Raw genomic sequence first — 22,244 nt, 5'->3', positions numbered from 1 at the left:
GCCCGTGATGAACGTTGCTGCTGTTGATTAGATAATTTTGCGTAGAAATCGTCAGGCTGCTGACTTGTTTGGAGGCACATGTGGTGCCTCGCGTGCACGTGTACATATCGCCTGACACCGGTGGTGCTGAGCGTCCAGACGTTGAATGGTAAACGGATGCGTGGAGGAGCGGCTAATGCTGCTTCAGCTTTGAAGTTCGGCCGTCAGAACGAGACCAGACGGGGTGTAGGCTTGATTATGCCGCGGAGTGAGGCTAGCCGCCGGTCACGCGAGGCTGGCACGAGTGTGGCCAAACGGATAGTAGTCCGGCAACTCAGCCGTCAGGAATGTGGGGAGACGTTCGCGTCGCCACGTTGTACGCCCAGAAGTCGGCCGGGCCCGGCCCTGCCCGGTCCGCGCGCTTGCCGCCGCCGCGCCGCCCGGCCTCGTCCGCTCTCCGCGCCGCGCACGCCTCACGCATGCTGCCCAACCGCCGTGAGTTACGCGCGCCCGCGGCTGTGATTTACGGCATTGTTTTCGTATTTGCCTGATTCACGGCCGCGTGAGTCGGTTAAAACGGTACCGGCCGGCCGGGCGCGCCGCCGCCAGCGCCATCCATCGGCGCCGGCGGAACTGTCAGTACGGGCGCGGCCAGCCGCAGTGTGGCGCGGCGGTCCACGCCGCAGGATTTGTTCCGGGTGGGATCGATTCATGACCGCACTGGAGGCACTGTGCGCGCTCATGTCGTCCGCTGGCGGCTCTGGACCGGGACGTGGCGCCGGTAATGGGATCAGACCCTGGCGGGGGCCAGTCTCGGGCACGCCGCCAGCCCCGCGCGGCGGGGAGGGGGGAGGGGGGGCGGTCATGAAGGCGGCTGACCCAGTGCAGGGATGGCACGGATGGGCTCGGCTTCGTCGCCAAGTCTCGGATGCGATGGCCAGGCCCGCTGGCAGGAGCGAGGACAGTTAAGTGGGGGGCTCACCCCACTGCGAGAGGCGGGAGATTGGCGTGGGGGGGGGGGGGCGACACCGGGACGCAGGCTGGCTGCCAAGCCCGACCGTGCCGTTCGGGGTAGGCGGCGGAGCGAGGACGCTCGTGAATGGGGCGCGTTTGCCCTTCGGGGAGAGGCACGTTCGGGCTCTTATCTTGGTGGATGAGCTCCAGGCATGTGTGGGTCTAGGTCTGTCACGGGCCTGACGGCAAGCGTGGTGCGTAAAACGGGGGGTACGGCTCAGGCGGCTTGCCAGACCGATGTCATGAGAAAAACTTTCGTTCCATTCCGTTTTCCATTTCATGGTGCACATGGCAGCTAGTTATGACCCCTTCGTCCATTGGTTCAATCCATTGTCTCAAAAAACGCTGTAATGTACAGGACACCGTAATCTATTCTTAGCTCAAAGGAGAGTACGTGGTCCACTTTTACGACATTGCATCGTGAAAGCACCGCTGAGACGAATCTATTCATCCGACGTACCCATGCGGAAACCTAGGCCGTCGGATTGTGGGCGGGGGGGAGGTGGGGGGGGGCCGGAGGGGGTGGGGGGGGGGGGGGCTCCGTAAGTAAGGGGGAGGGCTCTGTAAGCTCTCCTACCGTGGAGCTGACGAAGCCCCAAGTTCAGTCTTTGTGCTGAACTTGGGAATTCAGTCTAAAGTGAGGATCAGTCTAATGAGAGGATCGGGCTTGGATGTTACCGGGTTGAGTGAGTTGTGTTACGGCCGCCGAATGCATCGCGGAGCATTATCAGCTTCGACGGAACATTATCAACATTATCAGCTTCGAATGGAACATTATCGGCTTCGACGCCGGCCGAAAGCTGACATCTCCCCGGGAATGATTTCATGTTTGGAATGCGCATCACAGTGACGGTCATGCGGTTAAGTTTTGTCATAGCCCCAGCGACTGTCGATTTCCGGGCGTTTGCTTCTGCGACCAAGCGTCGCCTTGTGATTTCGTTTTAGCGACGATGTGTTGCGCGATCTTTCTGTTGTTTCGTCACGGCAGACGCGCGTCCCCCGGGCAGGTGACGTCACGTCCGGTTCACTGACGTCATTTCCGGGTTCTGACCTCAAGTGGCAGCGACATCTCCATTGCCACGGCGTAGCCAGACCAGCGTCATACTTGGGCAGGGGCGGGGGGGGGGGGAGGGTCAGGATGCACCGCCGCCTGCCGCCCTTCCGCGGTCAAACGCGGCGTCGCGGCGCCCCGCGGTCGCCAACCGGCACAAGTTGGTGGACCCCAGGTCTGAAACATTGGCGGACGTTGGTTTTTGGAGGGCGGTGCACCTCCGATGTCGCGAGAGGTCGGCCTTGGACCCTTATGAACTGGCGCCCTGGCTGTGCTGACCACCCACGCCCCGCTCTGTCCGGGGGGGGTGGCGGCGCTGTGGCCCTAGCCGCTTGGCTGGCGACTGTCCATAAACTGATGCCGAGCGCAGTCGACTGAAGTTGCCGTACGTTATGGGAGGTTCGAGCGATAAGGCAGGAAGTGATGCGGTTGTCTGTTCGAGAAACCAGCGGGCAGTGACCGTCGGACGTAAGCCGCCAACCATGGAGCGGCGGGTTACCAGGCCTTGCCGTTTATGTTCACTGTGTGACATTGGCCAAGGTATTGCTGATCATTTAAAGAAGCTCTCGTGAACTGTTCACTTGATTCGGGGACATTACGCTGATGTTCGTTTTGTTGACGATCTCATGCGATTGGTTTTACATGTGTCTGGGCCTACGCGCTACGAAACGCAGTCGATGGATGAATGGATGATGCTTTTGCAGTTTTTCTCCGGCGCGATGGGAATACTTCGGCTTAAGTACGCGCTGAAGCCAGCACAACGGCGTGTCGGCCCTCATTTAACGACCCTTTGTCCTTTGGCACCCGGCGGTCTGTCCCTGGGTCTTTAGGCGTGATTCACATAATAGCGGCCGACTTTGTCACATCCGGACATGCCGACCAGCTGTGCGCCTGTACGTTTTTTGCCGGTGGGGCGGGCGGCGGAGGTCGGTTTGTTGTGGCGACGGCATCCGACTCCAGTCGCTGATGCCGGCGGCAGTGTGGGCATCGGCCGCCCTGCTCAGTCGCGCAAGAGTGCTCGTGCGTGTGATGGATCCATGTGCGGGCTTGCCCTACGCTATGATCAGGTGATTCTCGTCCGGTTCCGGATGCGTGCTGTGTTTACTGTCTGTTGTGCGGGGGTATTTCTGTGTTCGCATTCGCGGTGTTTGCGATAATTTTGTGATGCGTACTCGCCGCCGCGCGGTGTTGACTGTGTCCATCATCGCGGCGACCCCGCGCCGTGCGGGGCCGACGATTGATGTCCTGACCCGCTCGCGCCCGCTGCAGGTCTCAGGCGGCGTTCGGCAGCGGCGGCACGCCCTCAATGTCGGCTCTCCGCCGTCGGGCGCCGCCACTCCCCGCTGCCGGCGGGCCCGCGAACTGTCCGACATCGACCCCAAATACGTCTCGCAGGTGAGCGACGCAGAAAGGAAGCGAAGACGGCACGAGGAGCAGCGATGCAAGGGTAGTGCGAAGCAGATCATTAAGCAAGCCGAAGTGGGTCATGGAGGAGGTACTCCATGTGCTATAGAATGACAGTCTGAGGCGATTCTGTGTGTGCAGTCACGTGCCGTCACAACCAGGGGCGTACGCAGGGATTCACGGCGGGGGGGGGGCGACTTAGAAGGTTTCACTACAATCCCAGGTTAGCTCGTCGCAGGTGCGCGAAGCTCATCGCATGACGTACATCATCGTCATCTGTTCTCGATTTGTTTATTTTTACTGATTTACCTCGAATTTTTAATTGTCAACATGCATCACACACATGCACACGTAGCAAGGCATATGAATACATTGGATGCGGGCACACGTGCCCCTGGGGACTACTACGCGCGTACGACCCTGGTCGTAACTGTCGGCTCGCGCGCTTCTGCGAAGTTGGTGCGGTTGTAAAAAAAAAAACACGGTAGTTTCTAGGTAGCCTGAAGATCTTTAATCTCAGTTTACAGTACGCTGACATTGTTGGAAAAATCCCATTCAGATACCTATAAACTCATCTAGCACATTTGCCAGGGATACGCGCGCAAAATATGCCATCAGCGTTGAAGTCAGTTTTGTGCAACCGCGTTGCGTTATGGTGTGGCGCAGTATCTTGTTTATGTTCAAATAGCCGCATATTGCATTGAGAACTCGTTGGGCGCTATACTGCACCAATTTGTGTCGATTCCACTGGCTGTGGACAACGTGCGCGGACCGTCGCTCTGATGAGACCAGAATGGTGGGGGCTTCAACGTCCCTGTCCGGCGAACGCTCCCCCTGCGCGAGCGGGGCGTCCGCGGCGCCAGCGTCTCCGGTAGGGGACCCTGTTCTTGTGCGGCCGGTCCGCTGGTCCGGCGTCGTCGGCAGAGGGCGCCTCTTTCCCTGTCCGGCGAACGCTCGCCCTGCACGAGCGGGGCGTCCGCGGCGCCAGCGTCTCCGGTAGGGGACCCTGTTCTTGTGCGGCCGGTCCGCTGGTCCGGCGTGTTCGGCAGAGGGCGCCTCTCTCCCTGTCCGGCGCCCTCCGCAGTCCTGTCTGCCTGTCCAGCCGGTCCTCCGGCCCCGGTCCCCTGGCAGCGGGCCCAGGTGGCCGCGATCGCTGCGCGCCCGGTCCGATACGCGCGCCCGGTCCGATACGCGCGCCGGTTTTCTTTGGCGGCGGCCACGGCCGGCCGTGACGCGGCCCGTCTGGCGGCACGCACTCCTCCTGCACCGCCGGACGGAAGGCGGAGGCCGTCTCCGCGCCGGCCGCCGCCCGAGCTGAGCGGTCCTGCAGACGGGCCTGATGACGACACGGCCTCGATCCGAGCCGCCCGGATGACGTGCGTCGTCCCAGCGCCTGCCAGAATGACCTGCCGCTCGCCCGAATTTATTGCGAGTACGCGATGAGCGGCAGGGAATTTATTGCGAGGACCCTGGCGTTGTTTGTAATGGCTCTCCTGCTTTCTCCAGAGGCGCGCAGTCATGCGTCGGGTTGGATTTGTCGCGAACAAAGAAGGCGGTGGGCTTGAAGTAAATGTTTTTCGTGTAGTGCTCCCATTGTTACACAATAACTTCGCAAAGACATCAGGAAGTGGCAAGAAAAGTGGATTGCGTACCATACTTACCCTACAGTCGCGCGCTAACGCTGGTGACGAATAAAGTGGACATGGCTCCACTTGTCCCAGCAAGCGGACCGCGCTTACACCAGAGCCGGCTCTGCCCGTGCGCTTCTTCACCTGCGCCGTCCACTCGACGCATGAGCCGTCACCCACCACCGCTGCCGAGATTGCGGACTAGGTTGAGGTAGACGCTCTCTCCTTCGCTCTCGCCTGAGAACCGATGGAACCGCGAACTCCCTGGAGCCGGAACGGCAGGGGAGCGCTGTCGTCGGTGCCTGACAGACTGGCCTGCCGCCGTACTTTGCAAACGGTACGGAAGCAGCGCACACGTCACCAGCTGTCGCGTTGGAAGCAGCGCGCGCGTGATCAGCTGTCGGGCGCAGACGGTGTGCATTGCGCCCGCCCTCACCCCCGTCCCGCCGATCGGTGTGTGGTCCGCTGGTGGGGCGTCACAGAGACCGCCGGTCACTACCGCACAGACCCCGGCCAGCGAACCTCCACGGGCGCCCGGCTAGTGAGCCGTGCGGTCTTCCGGTCAGGGCTCACTGTACTGTACACACCGCTCGTCGGTCGACCCGCGGTCACTGCATCGTTGGTCAGTGTGCGGCACTGTCACCGCGACCAGCGTACAGTGCCGGCTGTCGGTGAGCGGCGCCGCTCCCGGGGGCGGGCGGTACCACACGCTGCAGTGCCGGCCGCCGTCGGCGCCGCTGTCGACTCCGACGATCAATTGCCGGCCGGCCGCCGGCGGCGGCGGCGTCGCTGCTGCTCTCAGTAACCCAGATCGGGCGTCGGCGCCCGCACGGCCACCGCTGCCCTCCGGCGCGCCGGGTCACCCGGGCCAGCACGGCCCCTCGGCGAGGGTGCGCTGGAACCCCGCTGTGCGAACGTGACGGGTGGGCCGCGCGCGTGTGCGGGGACCGGGCAGTGCGCGTGGAGGTGTACAGCTCCTGTTGTGCGGGCCGCGAACGTCTCTCGCGTGTTGCTCGATCTTCGGCCGGCGTGCGCCGCCGCCCTCGGGGCCGCGGCACCATACGGTCGGCCTCCTGCGCCGCGGTAGTCATGACCCCGCCCCGGGCGGTGACCTCGCGTCCGCGGCCGGCCCCTCCGCCGCCGCGCTGACCCCCAAGGAGGTCAGGTGGCGTCGGCGTGAGTCGGTGTCGATGATCCGGTGCGGCGCCGGCCCCGCGACATGGCCCTCGGCCTCTGGGAGATCGCCGACAGCCTGATGTGCTCCTTCATACGCTGGGCGTGTTCTGCGGCTGCAAGCCGGCGGTGCTGCCCGTCTGCCAGGTACGGGAGGCGGCTCGGTGTCCGCCAGAGGGCGACGAGCGCGGCGGCGCCGCTCCGCCGGCCTCTGATGCCGCCGGGCCTTCTTTGTGAGTGTGACGTGGACCTTCGGTCCAGCTTTGAGGCGGTGACCTCTGCTCAGCTGTAGGCACGTTTGGACGAGTGAGCATCCATTTTAGTAGTTAGCCAACTCGGTTATAGGTTGAGGGGTTTGGTTGCGGTGTTTCGCGCGGCCAAGTCTGTGAGGGCGTGCAGCGCGGGCTGAGGATCTCCCTCGCGATGTGAGGATCTTCAGTAGGCCAACCGGCAGACAGCCGTGTCTGTCTGCCAGCATGCGTGCCGACAGCCTCTGTGTCACGGCTCTGTCAAGAGGACGAGACGCGCTGTCGTCCGCAGGCCACGGAAGGGAAGCAGTGCCTGATGGAGTGCCGCTCTAGATACACTAGCACCCATCTGGACGCTAGTGTATCTAGAGCGTCCATATGGGCGCAGCATAGCCACTGCGGCTGCGCGCCCTAAGACAGCCATGCTGGCTATGGTCGGTGATGGCTCCAACCACATCTCTCGCACGTTGAGCAGACCGGAACTGGGGGAACCCATAGCGTGCGTAAGGCATGTGGTGAGTGGGTGTCTCCGCCTCGTCTGTCAAAGTGGGATGCGGATATCTCGCATGGCATTGCACAGCCATACACGTAACACGACGGTAGGATATACGGAATATACTGCCCAGTTTGAGAAACCGGCACGACTCGCACCGAAACTTGCGAACTACGTGACGTTCACGCTCTGGCATCCCCGAATCTTAGTATGCGTGCCAGGCACACCCACACGCACCTGCCCCGAGCGCCCTTCCCGCGTCGTCCGTGCGGCGGGCTGGTCCCTCCATCAGTCAGAGGGCGGAGACAGGAGCCCGGCTGTTATCCGCGGCCGGCGCCGTCCTTCAGCGCGCTGCACCGTCCCTCCCGGGTATTGAGCGCCTCCTTGCAGCGCCCGGCCGGCCTGCTCGGGTGTCAGCGTCCCGCTCGGAAGCTCACCGCACGGGCCCGGCGGCCGGTGCGTGAGGCCCGCCCCCGCCCCGCCTCTGGGCCAGCAGCCCTCGCGCGTCGCGGCCGACACCTGTTTCTCGACGGGTGAGGCACGTCCGCTCGTTTGTCACGCGTGCTCCTCGCGCGCGCGCCGGCGACGGCCGCACCGCCCAGGTGGCGGCCGGGGGCGTTGGTGACACGCTGCAGGAAGATCCTCCGCCGGGTGGTCTCGTGCGTGGGGCGCCCGCCGGCCCGTCGGCGCGGGCGGAGTTCCACCGGAGCGGGAGTGAGCGGCTGTTTTTGGTGGGTTCGTTGGGCGGATCGGACGCTGCCTGGATCTAAGCGTTGGCTCGCCGGTGTTTTGTTTGGTCCGCCGCGTTGGACGTAATGGTGTGCAGGGGCTTAGTTACATGAGCGAAGGAATTCGCGGGCGGGCCGGAATTACCGACAGCTGCCCGAGGCATGCACGATTGCGCTCCAGTGCTTATCCAGGCGCCTAAGCCAGCGGCCGGCGGCAAAAGCCAAGTCGGCCACAAAGAGCCGCTCCCAGCTGCGGCCTGGCAAACTTGGCTGTGAGTTCAGACGGCTGACTAAGTCAGACTGGACGCTGCCAGGCCGCTGCCGAGTGCTGGCTGTTGTGGCCAGCTGCTGGCGTGCTGAGTGTTGAAAGTTATCTGCTCCGCCTATCTCTCGTTCCCTTCCGCTCCACTTCCGCACCGCCTTCTCCTGTTTCTCAGAGTGACCTGTTCCACTTCGCCTTCTTCTAGTGCTTCGCTCCCCTCCCGCAGTCCGGACTCGCGAGGATCATTCTAGGCTGAAATAATACATCCTCGTCATCTTAGTCGGGTCTTGCCCTAGTCTTTTCTGCTTTCGAAGAAAAGACTAGGGCAAGACTTTTCCGCACCTCTCCCCCCCCCCCCCCTCGTGTCGGTCCCCAGGTGCGCCGCCGCCCGACTGTGGTGCCATCTGGCGGCGGCCCCGCCCGCCGGAGCGGTGCTGATGACACCGGGCGGCCTCGGCGGCGCTGGGCGCCGTTGCACTGTAGCGCTGGCTGGCGCCACAGGGCCCGTTTGCTATCGACCGGGTCGGGGCACCGCAGGGCCGGCGCTGGGGCAATGACATTGGCACCTGGGGAGGGAAAAGGCGTCCGCGGCTGGCGGGGCTCGACTCACGCGCAGGATGATGTTTGACAACGGCACGCACGTGTTTGGCGACGTGCTTGGTTGGTCCCCGATGCGGGAGAAAGCCTGCGTGGCATATCATTGCCCAAACGCTAGTCCAAGAGGGATGTTTTGCCCAGTCCGTCCGCTTAAGTCGTGTTCCCAGCTCAGATATTTCGTCTGGAGGCACGGTCGCCCAGAGGCCGTCATTTTTCATTCAGCCTCGTTTCCGGTCGCGTCCCCGCCGCTGTCTTTCCTACGCGGCACATCCCTAGCCTGCTGATGTGGCCGCCGTCTGCAAGTCCGTCAGAAGCGCAGACAAACGGCTTGTCTCCGTGCCGACCCATCTCCGCGCCGGATATCGCGGTAACGGCGACTGATTCGGCGTCGGTCGCCCCGCTCACATCTCCCGACGGTGTCTGCCTCCCGGCCCGGGGGCAGGCGGCGGCTGGGGAGGGGGGACCCGAAATCGAGCGGCAGAGTTGCTGTGCCGTGCGGAACCGCCGCCGGGGTGGGTCGGGACAGGGAGAGAGAAGGAGACGGAGAGAGGTGGGAGGGCAGCCGAGCGCCGAGCGGGCGGTGCCGTGCGGGGCCGGTCTTGGTCGTCGGCCGGACCGGGCCCTGGCGGCACGCTCCGGCGGCGGCGGCGGCGGCGGCGGCTGACCCGGCTGGCACGGGGAAGCGGCGGTCGCTCGTGTTGCGCTAACGAGGGCGGTGACGGACAGGGCTGACGCTAATCGCCGAGATGACACGATCCCGGAGGGCGGAGAAGAGCGGGGGAGGGTGGGTGGGTGGGGGTGGAGGTGGAGATGGAGATGGAGATGGAGATGGATATGGAGATGCAGGGTAGAGAGTAGGCGGCTGATACGGGAGATTGTGATGCGTCTGTCGGGTTGTTGATAGCAGGCGAATTGGTAATTCGCGTTGAATGGGAGGAACGGGAAGCGAGAGACGAGGCTGGAGGCTAGGACCGTTGTTCTTGTTTTTTTTTTTGTCCCGTCTTTCCACAATATATTCATCTATCCACTAGCGAGGAGTGTTCTCTCCCCCCCACATCTGTCGTCGACCCCCACGCTTACGGCGGAAGAGCGGGTCATCAGCCCCCGCACAAGAAGACGATCGCTCACGTGTGATGGATACAGTGGGCGCGGGCGTCGGTCATCTGCCGCCTGCTCCGGCGACGAGGGTGGCTGGTCAGGGCGGGAGCGGTGCTCCGCCGCCCTCCACGGCCTCTGCTGCCGCCGCGCCGGCCGCCGGCCGCAGAGGGACGGCGTCGGTGTGATGTGGGTGAAGGGGGTGGAGCGGGGCGAAGGTGTCGTTTGTGTCTCAAACGTGTTATCTGCCGTGAAACGTTGAGACGCGCTGCTGCGAGGACGACACTCTGCACCATTGTTGCCGCCTTGCATGTGGACGGTCTCAAGTCACGTGTTCGGCCGTTGCTGGCGCTGATCGGCGCGAAGCCCAGCCATGTGCTGACCATGGCGGGCGGTTCTCGCTGTGCACGCCGCTCGCAGCAGAGAGTCGCGCTGCCGCCCACCCGCGTCCGCTGCGGACGCCGCCTCACCGTGTCCCCGTTCGCAGAGCGGGCTGTGCCTGTCGTCGGACATGGAGACGTCCCGCGGCAGCATCCGGATCCAGCACCTGACCGGCACGCGGCCTCCGGTCGGCGAACCGCGCTTCCCCAAGCTGGAGGAGTGCGCCCACTTCCACTACGAGGTCGTCGAGCTGGGTCCGCTTCTGGTCAGTGATGCGGCCGCCGCCGCCGCCGTTGTGCAGTTGAGCGCGTGGCAGCCGCCAGCGCGACAGGTCTCGTGATCGAGAGCCTAACGGGCTCTCAGTTTAACTGAAGATAGATAAAGACAAATGACCGAAAGTATGTTGCGAGTTTTGCTGTCGTTGTAATGGAAGATGGGAGCAAGTGATGACCGAAATTATGTTGTTAGTATTTTGGTTGTTCTTGTGTCATGTGTGATTGTAGGGTTTGTCATCGCTGAGGTCCCCAGTGTGGTTAGATGATCCAGAGGCATTGATTGTGGGAGCTGGTTAGGTCGCGGTCTGCATGACCTGCGTCGTCGCGCAACCCGCGTCGTCGGGAATGACCTGCGTCGTCGCAGAGTTGGGTGCCGCGACATGATCTAGCGGTTGTCTTTCGCTTGTCTTAAGATGTGTGGCTCTTGCTCTGAGGTTTAGGCTTATACAAATTATTTTTGCCCCCCCCCCCCTTTTGTCCCATTTGACAAATAATCTGTACAGATTTCTTCAGTAGGCTATCTAAAGAAGTGTGTGACTATTAATAACCTGCCCGCCCACCTTTTTTGTGTACCGTGTGGTTCGTGCGCCGCGGGATTTCTACGCACAGCGTCGTCAAACATCTCACCCGCCTACCTATGTACAATGTCATTCTATGTCGTACGGTGCCAGTAGTGTAGTGGTTAACGCGTCTGCGTAGCGCGTCTGAGTCGCTAAGCTGAGTTAACGCTAAGTCGTCCTTAACCACTGCGCGTCCAGGAAACCAGAGGTACGAGGTTCGAATCCCCGCGGTGCCCGCCCTTCCTGCCAGGATGAGAGGCAGGCGACGTCATATAGCCCTAGCAGCTGAGTGCGTCGTTAAGTCCCAATGACGGCGACGACGATGTCGTACTCATCTAGGTGTTGGTCTTTTAGGTAGATTGTCAGAGTTCGGTCACCAGTCGATATGCACAATAGCTTACCACATATCAATGTATCGAAGTTGACAATTTGAAGACGGTACCGTGGCAAGTACACAGGGCCGAGGGAACGTACACGTATCCTGCGTCGCCGTCGCCTTACGCCGTTTTCGACCCGGTCCAGTCATGTCCGCCTCGTCAGGCCTCGTCTGCTCCCTCCCTTCCTCGTCCTTCCGAGACCAGCCGTATGGGCTCGCCCCGTGCCGCAGGCCTCATGGCGTTCTGTAGGCAGGTAGCACGCGGGGCGCGACCACTCAAAGGCGGTCGTGCTCCTCTCTATCCTCTCTACAACAGGTGCAGCCGCGCGAGCCTCCCACCCGCTGGATGTGCGGCAGCGCGTCTGTTGGTCTGACGGCGCGCCCGTCATACAGGTGCAGCTGTACGACGAGGAGCTCAAGTCGGTGTCGCACGCGTCGGACGAGGAGGCGGCCAGCTACCTCTCCCTCCAGGTGACGTCGTTCGGCCGCTCGTGGGTGCTGCGCCGCAGCTATGACAACCTGCGGCTGCTCGACTCGCAGCTGCACAAGTGCATCTACGACCGCAAGTACTCGTGCCTGCCGGAGCTGCCGCTGGAGGAGAACCTGGAGCCGCTCGATGACAGCCTCGAGGTGAGTCGCCGGCTCTCCCAGTATTGCCGGGCCGGTTCGGGGAACGCCCGTGAGCCGTGCAAACACGCAACGTCTGCAGGCGCTGCCGCCGTGCACGGGGCAGCACTGACATCTCGTGGGCGTTGATGGCCTTAGCGGTGGCTGGCTCTTCCGCGAGATGTCTCTGCGGACGGCGCCGCGCCCACGAAGGTGACCGCGCCGCTGCTTGATATTCCGGACGGCGGCGCGTCTCGTGTTGCAGCAGCCGGGAGGGCGTTAATTGGGCGGGTCGCCGCGCCGCTGGCTGGTTGGGGTGCCGCGCCGAGATGGTATCGGCCTCATGGGGGCCTTGTCCGCAGTGGGCGCCGGCCCGCGCCGTGACCGCAGCATGGCCTGTTAACGAGCGGCGCCGACCGGTCGCCGCTGTCGGTGGGCACGACCCGTCCTGTCCAGCGGCAGGGCAGCGCCGCTGTCCCGGGCTCCGCGAGTGGCGCGACCGCCGCTCGCGCTCCTCGGCCTTGTCTGGTCTCTCTCGCGCGTGCTGCCGCGGGCTGAGTGCGCCGGTCAGTGCGACGCCGACGATCGTCGCCGAGTGGGAGCCTTCCGTACTGGCTGACCGGATGTTGGCACGCTACCGGAGAAGCCGTCTCGCCGGCGACGTGTGCTGCCCGTCCTCGCGTCGCGTCGACACAGCGCTGCCGCAGCCTCGTCGGAAGCCTCACGGCGCCGAGGCCTGACGACGGCCGGCGGTTTTTCGGCCGCCGCGTGCGCCGCGTCGGCTGATCCTCGAGAAAAACAGACGGCGCCAGCGGCCAGCCGCGCTGGTCAGAGCCGCTCCCTGCGAGCTGGACCGCGGTCCGTGAGCCAGCCGCCTCGGGTTCTCCGGTGCCCGGGCACGCGTGGGGTCGCCACTCCTGATCGGGGTTGAAGCGTCGCGTGACGTTCCGCGCACCATTCTGGGAGCAGTTACGAGCGTGGTCTGCGGCGCTGCCGGCACCTCTTGGTACCATTATATCCGGATATTGTGCGGATGGGCGGTAATTCGCGCCGGGGCAGAGGCCGTTAGCGTGCCGTGCCTGTCCCGATTCGGCGGCTGGTGCGCCGTATCTCCGAGTGGGATCTGGCGCGCCGTATCTCCGAAGGAGATTTGGCGCGCCGGGTGCGCGGGATTGGACCATCGATCGTCATTGAAGTTTGTGCTTTCCGCCGGTGGACGGGCGGTTTTTTCGCGCCGCCGCTCCTTCCAGATGGCCGCTGAAGCTGTAGCCGGTGTCGACTGGTCGGGCGGCGGGGCTGCAGTTGTTGACCGGGCGCCGTCCTCTGTGGGAGGCAGTGTTGGCAAATGTGACAGGCTGGTGCGCATCCCTTCGCGTCTGGCTCTATCGTTGTCCTCCAGCGCGCAGATGTGGTGGTTGTGGGCTGCACTCGACCGCATCCATCTGGGCTCAAATACAGAGAACCCAGGGCTGAGAACCATTGGAGAAGCTGGGACCGCTGGGACTGTACCGTCGCCGCCGGGACTGTACTCCACGGGACTGACCGTGGAGGTGGCGCTCACATTGAAGCGTCTGTGGCCCCAGTGGCGCGGCGGTGCCGCTGGGTTAGGGGAGGGGAGACGAGGCGGTCACGTGTGCCCGGTGTCTGGTCGGGATCGGCCGGCGGTGATTGCCGCCCAGATGGCCCCCCGTGTTTTCGGCCGGCGCGGCCAGAGTAGGTCAGTCAGCCGCGGCCGGTCGACCCCAGGCCGTCTGGCCACCAGCCGCCCGCCTGCCTGCGTCCGGCAGAGCCCGTGGCCGGCGACGACCGGCGTCGACGGAGGCAGACAACCTCACGGCCGGCGCACGCAGAGCCTGGTCAGCGCCATCCCCCGCGTCCGTGCTGATCCAGCCGGCTCCACCAGCGTCACGCCCTGTCCCGCGTCAGCCGGCGGACGCCGCCCGGTGCGCGCTTGCGACCGCCGGGCTCCGAGAGTCTCGGCTCTCCGCCCGCCGGCCGCGGCCGGAGCGGCGACGCGGCACCGGCCGGCGATCCTCCTCGGCGGAGAGACCTGCCACTGTGGTGGACATTGTCCGGCGCGGCGACTGCTGCCGCCGGCCCGTCCGGCCGCAGCGGCGCCGCGTCGCGCCGGTCCGGCCGCTGGGCTTCTCCGTCTCGGGGACATTGACGGGAACGGGGAGCACGGCCGCGCCGCCGCCGGTGTCGCCTGCTACGGGCCGGCCGCCACGCAGCGTCGGCCAAACTGCACCTGGAATACTGAACCTCGGGAGCAGAAGACCGACGTCGTGCCGGGCTGCAGCTGCGGTGCTGGCCGCGAGCTGACTCCTGATCAGGCCCTGATCGGCTCCTGATCGGCGACGGACCGTGACGTCGGCCATGCACGGCCGCACGGAGCTGTGCACTGACCCAGTGCCAGTACGCGGCGGCCAGCGGCGACACAAGCTGCCGGGCGGCCGGCAGGTCGCCAGGATGCCAGCGGCGGTCAGCGGGGGCCGGCCCGAGCTCGCACAGTTGTCGCCGCAGGCGCTCCTTCGCCGGCAGCGGTGCCCTGACGCTGTGCTGATGATGCGGGATACACGACGGCGCCGTGTGGGCGGTCCTGCTGTCGCGCTGCTGGCTGTGACAAGGACAGCGGTGGCGGCGCGGCTGAGCGCTCGTGTAGTGGCGGGTGGCGGGCGGCCGAGTCGCCTCCATTGACCCGTGCCAGTCGTGACATACCACCGCCGGCCCCCGGTCCTCGGGCTATCTGATCCCGTCAGCGGGGCGACGAGACGAGCGGACATGCCGCGCCGCAGACGAGGCGCGCAGGAGCTCGCGGACTGTGTGCTGTAGCATGGTCGCCGCGTACGAGGCGTCAGGTTAGGATAGAACATCACATCTCATGCCGGCCGCGTGCCTGTATGGCCAGCACCGGCCACCGCCTGGTAGATAACCCGCCTCACGGCGCGGACAGCCCGCCGCCGTCTATCGCGCGCCTCCTGCTCCTGTGGCAGCGGCGATGCGCCAGATCACGCCCTCGGCGTCCGTCTGCGCCCCGCCTGCCGCCTGCAGGATGCGGCGCCACGTGATAACGATGATGACGTGTAATGGCCAGATGGACGTCGCTAACGGCGTGATGTCGCCCCGTAATGGAGCGGCGACGTGGCGGCCGCTCGAGGCCGACGTAATTGAGATGCGGCGCGCCCTGGCCGCGCTCAGCCTCCCGCCATGGTCTCTCACAGGAGCCCGGCGGATCGAGGCGCGGTGGCGCGCAGCGGTAGGCAGAGCTGAGTGTCATTGATGGGGTTGGGAAGTGATTGGGCGTCACGTCAGTGTCGATTTTGGGGTTTAGGGCGCATTGACTGCTCGGTTTTACAGCGTGCGGACGCCATGGTCATGTCGATACGAAGGGAACGTGGGTAGTAAAACTCCGCTCGGAAAGGTCGGTGGCTGCGGGGCTGCGGGATCGCCCGAGACACGCTGGGGGCTGGGGCGGCGGCGGGTCTGCGTCTCTCGCGGGTCGGAGGCAGCGAGGCCAACCGTGAGCCGGGAGCAGCGGCCGGACTTCCTGCCGCTGCTCGCTCGCTCCGCCCGTCTGTCCGCCATCCCGTCGCCTTTGTACGGGTCGTCAGTACGCACGGCGGCAGGCGCGCCGCATTGTTCTTATTCATGGCGTCGGCGCGCCGACCGCCGGACACCAATTACGGCGCCGTCGCGGGCCGCGTCCGGCACGGCCGACCCGCCGCCGCGGGAAGGCGGAGAGCGCCGCGGAGCAGGCGGCCCAGCACGCCGCTCGTGTGTGCCGATCGGGTCCGATTGTGCCAGCGTGGTGCGTTCGTTAGCCGCCGCCGCCGCCGCCGCCGCCGTGGACAGCCGCGGGTGGCGTCTGTGGCGCCCGCTGAAGCACGGGTCATCGGTGAGGTGCGCGCCGCCCGTCAGACGACGGTTGTGATCTTCCGGTCTCCGGAGATCACAATCGGTGATCTCCGCCGGTCTCCGGGCGGAGACCCGGCGGGGCCTGCGGAGGCGGCGGGACCGGCGGGAGTCTGTGACCGGGGCTGTGGCCCGGCCGCGGTCGGGCGCAGGACCGCACGCACGTCAGGGCGCCAGCAGGGCACGCCGTCAGCCAGGCGCCGGGGCGGGCACGGCCGGCCGAAGGGCGGCGACGGCGCATCGATCGCCCGTCCGCCGCCCAGGTGACTCGGTCCCCTTCTGACTCACCTGTGCCGCCGCGCTGATTGATCGGCGCCCTCCGCCCCGCCGCCGAGATCGCGGACGCCTGACGCCGCCGGGGTCGCCGACGCCTCACGTTGCCCGGGTCATACTGGGCTCAGGTGCCGACCATATTAAACCGTCAGACACGGCCACAATGGCGGCCATCCTAGCCCGCTGGTGTCGTGAGTGGCTTAACAAAGGCATCTCACACGGGCGCGGCGGCGTGACCTCGACAGTGGGCGCGCCGTAAAACACCGATAAACAATCAAAGACTACCTCGTAGACCAGGCCATTGCGCCAGGCTAGACTCATCGCTGTCATGCTGCTGGTGTGTCACGGACATCACACCTGGCGGAGCTGGGATCGCTGACAGCGCCGCAGGGCATGACCGCGACCACTAACGGACCGCGGCCACCCCGACCCGGGCGTCTCGCGAGGTGCAGCTCCGGTCGTGGGGTGTTGAGGCGTTCTCTCTCGGCATGCGGGCAACAAATGGTGGCGGGACGGGTGACCTTTGCTGGCTGTCGTCTCGTAAACACGCTGTCGCCGTCCGCGCTACGGATGGCCTTGTTGACCACATCTCCCGCCGGCTGGTGTATATTTAGTGCCCAATCTCATCCCCTCCTGGAACGGTCACGACTGGCCGACGCGATGAATAATCCAGCAGCCGGCCTGTGGGACTGGGCTCTTCCGCGCTGCTGCCGGCGCGGCGGGCGGCCCGTCACGCGCCTTGACGGGGCGACGGGTGCCGCCGAGCCCCGCCGAGTGGCGCCGCCGGCCGCTGTCGTCGCCGCCGACGACTGCCGCGCCCAGGCGAGCCGGTCCCGGCCGCCGCCCGCACGCGGCGCCGTCTGCAGGGCGTCGTCCGTCGGCGGGGCGGCGGCGCGCAGCACTGGCGGTGCGGTGTTTGGGGACGAGGCGTGGTGTTCGCTGCTGATGCTGGCGCGGTGTGGCGCGTGCCGCCCATCTGGCGTAGAGTACGTGACCATGCGTGCGTAGGCTAATGTGATTACCAGCCGGGGGCTCGTCCTCGTTGCCTTTCATTAGGTCTCATTGTTGCGTTATTGTGCGTGCGTGTTCCTAGGAGATGATGAGAATAGCTTTTCCGGAATGTTCTCGTTTCCGGAATCGCCGCCATCCCGGTCGGCACACCCGTGTCCGCGCGCGGACAGGTGGAGGAAGCACCTCTGACCCCGTGACGGCGGCCGGGAGCGTGGCTGCGACCGCCCGTCGCCGCCACGCCACAACCAATCAGCTGTCGATTAGCCGCCGCACGGGGGCGGACACCGCCAATCAGATACGGCCGCGCTATTTACCCGCGCCGCCGCCGAGAGCGCTTCGCTCCGGTTATTGACGAGCGGCCCGCCGACGCGGCGTGACCGGCCGCGCGTCACGTGACCGGTGACGTGAGCAGGGCGACGGCCGCCGAGCGGGCGCGCCGGCGGGCGGCGGCCGACCCCCGCGGCTTGTTTGCGGCGCGCGGCGCGAGGCCGGCTATTTCGGCGCCATTTATGCGGCCGTATGGAGATGCGGCGGCGGCGCTGAATGGGGCGCGGTCGGCGGCCAGGTTCACGGCCCGGGAGCGGTCGCGGCGCGCTGCGGCGCCGCGGCGCCGGCCGGCCGGCCGAACATGGCGCTCGCGGCTGGCCGCTGGAGCGGGCCGCCCCACCCAGCCCTGCAGAGGCCGCTGCCCCCGGCCCGGCTCCGGTTTCAGAGCCGCCCCGACGGACGGTGCAGCAGCGCAGGGGCGGCTCGCTCCGCCGTCTGAAGGACGGGCAGAAGAGGTTATGTGTCAGACAGACTTTCCAGACAGCGGAGGAGCGTGCGGGACTTTGGTGTTTAGTTCAACAGACTGCAGACTGAATTCGGGTAGCGAACACCCACGTCTGCGGTCCTCATGCAAAGTGGTCTAGACCCGGAGCGGACTCAAATCCGGCCGTAGTTTGTACTTGAAGTCACTGAGGCGGCTCCTCCGTCAGCTGAGCAGGCAGCATGTCAGCCCGGCGAGCCCAGACAAACGTCAGAGGGCCAGACGAGACGGCCCCATAGCAAGACACAGGCTTCAGCACTAGCGGCCACCGACGCGCTCCCAGCGGAGGTCACCGATCTGGCCTCCGTGGCGAGAGGCGGGCGTGGGCGCGCCGCTGGCTGGCTGGCACGCCGTGAGAGCCGCAGGGCTGGCAGCTCCGGCAAACAGCCACGTCGCTTCCCGGACAGCAGGGACGGGACGCGGGAGCCTGGCGTCGATTCAGTGCCGAGATTACATCCGGGCTGCCCTGGCCGGCTGAGGGTTCCGCTTGCCCTCGGACGCCAGCAGGGTTCAGCTTGCCGGCAGTTTCCACGATGGGACACTATGTATCGCCTGGCCGTGGACCCGTCCGCCGGCAGTGCGTGGTGAGGGTCAGCAGCTGCTCCAGCCGGCCGTCCGGTGTGTAACCCCGTTGAGGCCGGGTGGTCGGTGGGTGCGCCGCGCCGCGCCCGTCTCCACTCAGCGTTCTGCGGGAGCCTCCGTGACCCGGGCTGGGACGCGCCGAGCCCCCGGGGGAAATCAGCGGCCCGGCCTGGGTCACGAACGGTCCTGCTAATCCGGCGAGTGGCTCGGTCGCGCCCTGCCCGGCCCGCTGCCGGCGCGGAGCTTCCCGCTCGCGCCGACAGATGGCAGTGACGACCGGCCGGCCGGCGCTGTGATGCAGGCGCGCCTCGTCCGGCAAACTGTTCGCCGTCCGATTACGGGCGCCGCCCGCGGGCGCCGTGGCCGATACGTCAGAGCACTTAGTAAACATTTAGCGGGAGAAAGTGGCCGACGCGCATTAGCTGACCTCTGCCTGTCGGCGGCGGCGGCGGCGCGTGGCGCACCCGTGACGGACGCGGCGCACCTGCGCCGCGCCCCGCCGCGCGTCAGATTGGCCGGCGGCCGGCCGATGGCGAAAGTGACGCGTCAGGTCACGGGCCGGGTCGTGGCGCCGGCGTTTGACAGCGTGACGTCCGGCGGCGGCCGGGCGTGACGGGCCAGATGCGGTCGCTGCTCGGGGCACCGGGTGGTGGCTGACGAGCCGTCTGCCGCCGCTGGGTGGGGATCAGAGTGAAATGGTTCTGGCGTATGACTGGAGCATGTGTTGAAGCATTACCCCACGCCGTCCTGCCCTGCTGTGCGCTAGAAAGGCTGGCCGGGGTGGTAGTAGATGACGTTGGGAAGGCGAACAGACGGATGCTGACACTAGTGGGACGCGTCGGCCTGTGGTGACGTCACAACCGACATCTTGTCGGCCCGGGTTTGACCTGTCGTCAGCTGGCGCCCTCCGGGAGCAGGTCCCGGTCCGGCCCGTGTCCCGTCCGGCGGCCCGACGTCAGAGCAGGGCGGCCGCGGGGCCCGGCGCAGGTCGCCGACTCCACGACGGCAGAGCCTGAATCCGCATCTCCGTCTCGTGACGACTACTACAGGCTGCCTGGGCTTAGCTGGTGACAGTGGCAGGCACAGACTGGCAGACTGAGGCCGACACGAACCCCAGTCGGCTCGCCAGTCGGATGAGACGGCTCGGACCCCCCCCCCCCCCCGCCCTCTTCTGTCAGATGCCTCGAACATCTCGACAGCTGATGACGATTGGTAAATCTGAGTTGGAAGAGCTGCCGGAGCGTGTTTTAGGACACGGCCCGTCAGGCTGACATTGGTTCATGCTAATTGGCTAACGGGACAACTCATTGCTTTCCAATTCATCAGACGTTGGCGCGGAATCAGCATGTGCCACTGCGTGAACAGTATGAACAGCTGGCTTGAATGTTAAAATCGTGCCTTCAGTAATATATTTCACGGGCTAAGGCCGTGACTTACTCTGACTAGCCCGCCTGTAGCTTTTCTCCGCGTGCGCTCTGCTGTAGGCTGGTTTGACCCGCCAACTGAGCAGGGGTCGCCTACGCTGATCAGCTACGCGCCGGTGCTGCTGTCTGCTTACTAGCTGTACACCTGTTCCCTGAACTTAAGAAAACCTCTCCACCGGTCACGGCTGGGCTAGTTAGTCTAGGAGTCGGGATAGGGCCCGTGACAACCTTCTCCGCCGTCCGCGCGATGCCGGGACCGTGGTCATGCCCCGCCCCCCCCCCCCCCTCCCCCCTGAGCCGGTCCCTGCCTCGTCAATGCCTGAGCCGCCACTCGGGGAGCCGACGGCCGCTCGGCTCGTCGCTCGTGATTGCTGGGCCGTGCCCGTCCCCCGGGGCGGCACCGGCGGCCGCCTGTCACTCGCCGGGCCGAGATCTGAGACGCCGCCGGCCGCCCGCTGACGGCGCGCCGCGCCTCGCCTCGCCTCGCGCGGCCGACGGCTCTGACGGCTCGGCGAGGCGGGCACGCCGCGCCGGCGGCCGTCCGGGCGGCGGCGAGCGTGTGTGGTCCGCCGCCGGGCCGCGACGGCCGGCCGAGCGCGGCATGGGCGGCGGACGCTCCACGGTTGCGTCACCTGATGCCCGGCCGACTGCGTTTTTATATCGCGCTCCATTATTCGGGGCCGTTTGGGCATCGCCGGGCGCGTGCGCTCCGGCCGACAGATGAGCGAGCGGTGACGTCACACGCCGCCGCGAGCGCGGCGACGCTGACCCCGCTGACCTCGGCGCGGCGTCGGGGCGGGCGGCGCTTTGATGCCAGCCGGCGGGGACGTGCCGGCGGATTGTGTTGCGCGTGGGTCGGCGGCGCGCTTCAGGGCGCCGGCTGATGGTCTCCGTGCCGCGCTGGCCGGACGGAAGCCTGGCACCGACGGCACCAGTAATGGCGTCCGGACGTGCGTGCGGCACCGACGTTGTGCGGCGTTCAGGCCGTGACCGCCGTCTGCCCGGCGGCCGGCCGACGCTGGCAGTTACGGCGGCTGCCGACGCGCCTGGAGACGGAAGCGCCGGTCGGGCGGCTCCTTCCTGCGGCGTGGGAGCGCCGCTCGGGCGGGCTGCAGGCGCCGGCGTGTGCGCTGTGGTTTTTGCGGTGCGACGGCTGGCCGCAGTGTCCGGCGCCGGCCATGGGACTGGCGCGAACGTGGCGGCCACGGGCAGGCGATGGCTGACGGTGGATTAGGAGCAGTGGGCAGTGGGCGGGTTGTGCCGTAATGCCAGGGTGGCCTGGGTGTGGTGCGTGTGAAGGTAAAAAATAGATTGGGTGTCGGCTCACAGAATGAGGATGATGGCCGGTGTCAACAACGGCACTTGTTTTGCTGTGGTCGCAGAATATAGTCATGTAACGGCCACATGTGCGATCTTAGAAGTGAGGGATCCGGACGCATATATCGCACATTTTCATGCTGATTTTCGCCTGGATCGATCGTTACGGATGCAATCGAAAGCATGTCACGGGAGATACGATCGTTTAATTTCAGGTGTTATACTGCGATCCATTTTCCATGCTGATATCGGTAGGAATGTCCACTTCTTTGTTTGTCGGGCATTGTTGGAGGCGTTCAAGATGTCTGATTGATCCTTCGATGGCATAAACACATTTTGTTATCTAGCGAACCTTATCAGACAATAGAGGAAGATCGGTGTGAAAAACAGGAAAGTGCAGCGCCTTTGCCAATGGATGAAGGTCAATGTCAACAGGAGAGCAGTGCAGCACTCGTGGAAGTGGAGGAGGGTCGTTGCCAGACGCAGGGAAGTGCAGTGCAGGTGGACACGGGCCAGATATCCGATGCTTCCCAACTCCCCGATGCTGCTTCAATCTCCCGACGCTGCCCAAACAACACCCGAATCTCTCCACCTCGCTCAATTTCACCTCCTGATGCCGTTGAAACCCCCCGATGCAGCCCGAACGCCCGATGCTGCCCAAACGCTCGATGCTGCTGAACCTCCCGATGCCGCCCAAACACCCGATGCTGCCCAAACATCCGATGCTGTCCCTGCCGAAGCCGACGGGGACCATGCAGAAGTGGGCGTGGATAGCCAGGGCCAAGCTGGTGCGGACGTCGCCAAGCCTGCGCCGTCCAGCTCGAAGGAGGCCAGCGCGGACCAGGACGAGGCGGTGGAGGAGGAGACGGGCGTGGCCGTCCAGGTGCCGGAGGGCGCGGCGCCGGCGCTGGTCGACCTGGACGGGTTCGGCGCTGTGGCGCGGCCGGCGCCGGCGCCTCGCGCCCGGATTCTGCTCTGGGACCACCTGAGCTGCGCTGACGTCAAAAAGATCCGCCGCTCGACGTCGCTGGCGCAGCTGAAGGAGAT

General features: G+C 65.6%; 1 protein-coding gene across 1 annotated transcript in view; it reads left to right on the top strand.

Annotated features, from left to right (window-relative positions):
* Window positions 1–3,387: 3,387 nt before the first annotated feature.
* Window positions 3,388–22,244, top strand: part of LOC119094516 (GTPase-activating protein CdGAPr) — a gene marked incomplete at its 5' end in the record, with an annotated part of 85,158 nt that continues 66,301 nt past the window's right edge. Inside the window, 3 exon segments of the mRNA XM_037217572.1 lie at window positions 3,388–3,439; window positions 10,160–10,318; window positions 11,658–11,894. Of these exon segments, the coding sequence (XP_037073467.1) occupies window positions 3,388–3,439; window positions 10,160–10,318; window positions 11,658–11,894 (448 nt within the window).

The sequence above is a fragment of the Pollicipes pollicipes genome, unplaced genomic scaffold (genome assembly GCF_011947565.3).
Source record: "Pollicipes pollicipes isolate AB1234 unplaced genomic scaffold, Ppol_2.1 Scaffold_4002;HRSCAF=4701_pilon_pilon_pilon, whole genome shotgun sequence".
Taxonomy (NCBI): domain Eukaryota; kingdom Metazoa; phylum Arthropoda; class Thecostraca; order Pollicipedomorpha; family Pollicipedidae; genus Pollicipes; species Pollicipes pollicipes.
The sequence above is the reverse complement of the archived record's forward strand: the minus strand, read 5'-3'. Positions and strand labels throughout refer to the sequence as shown.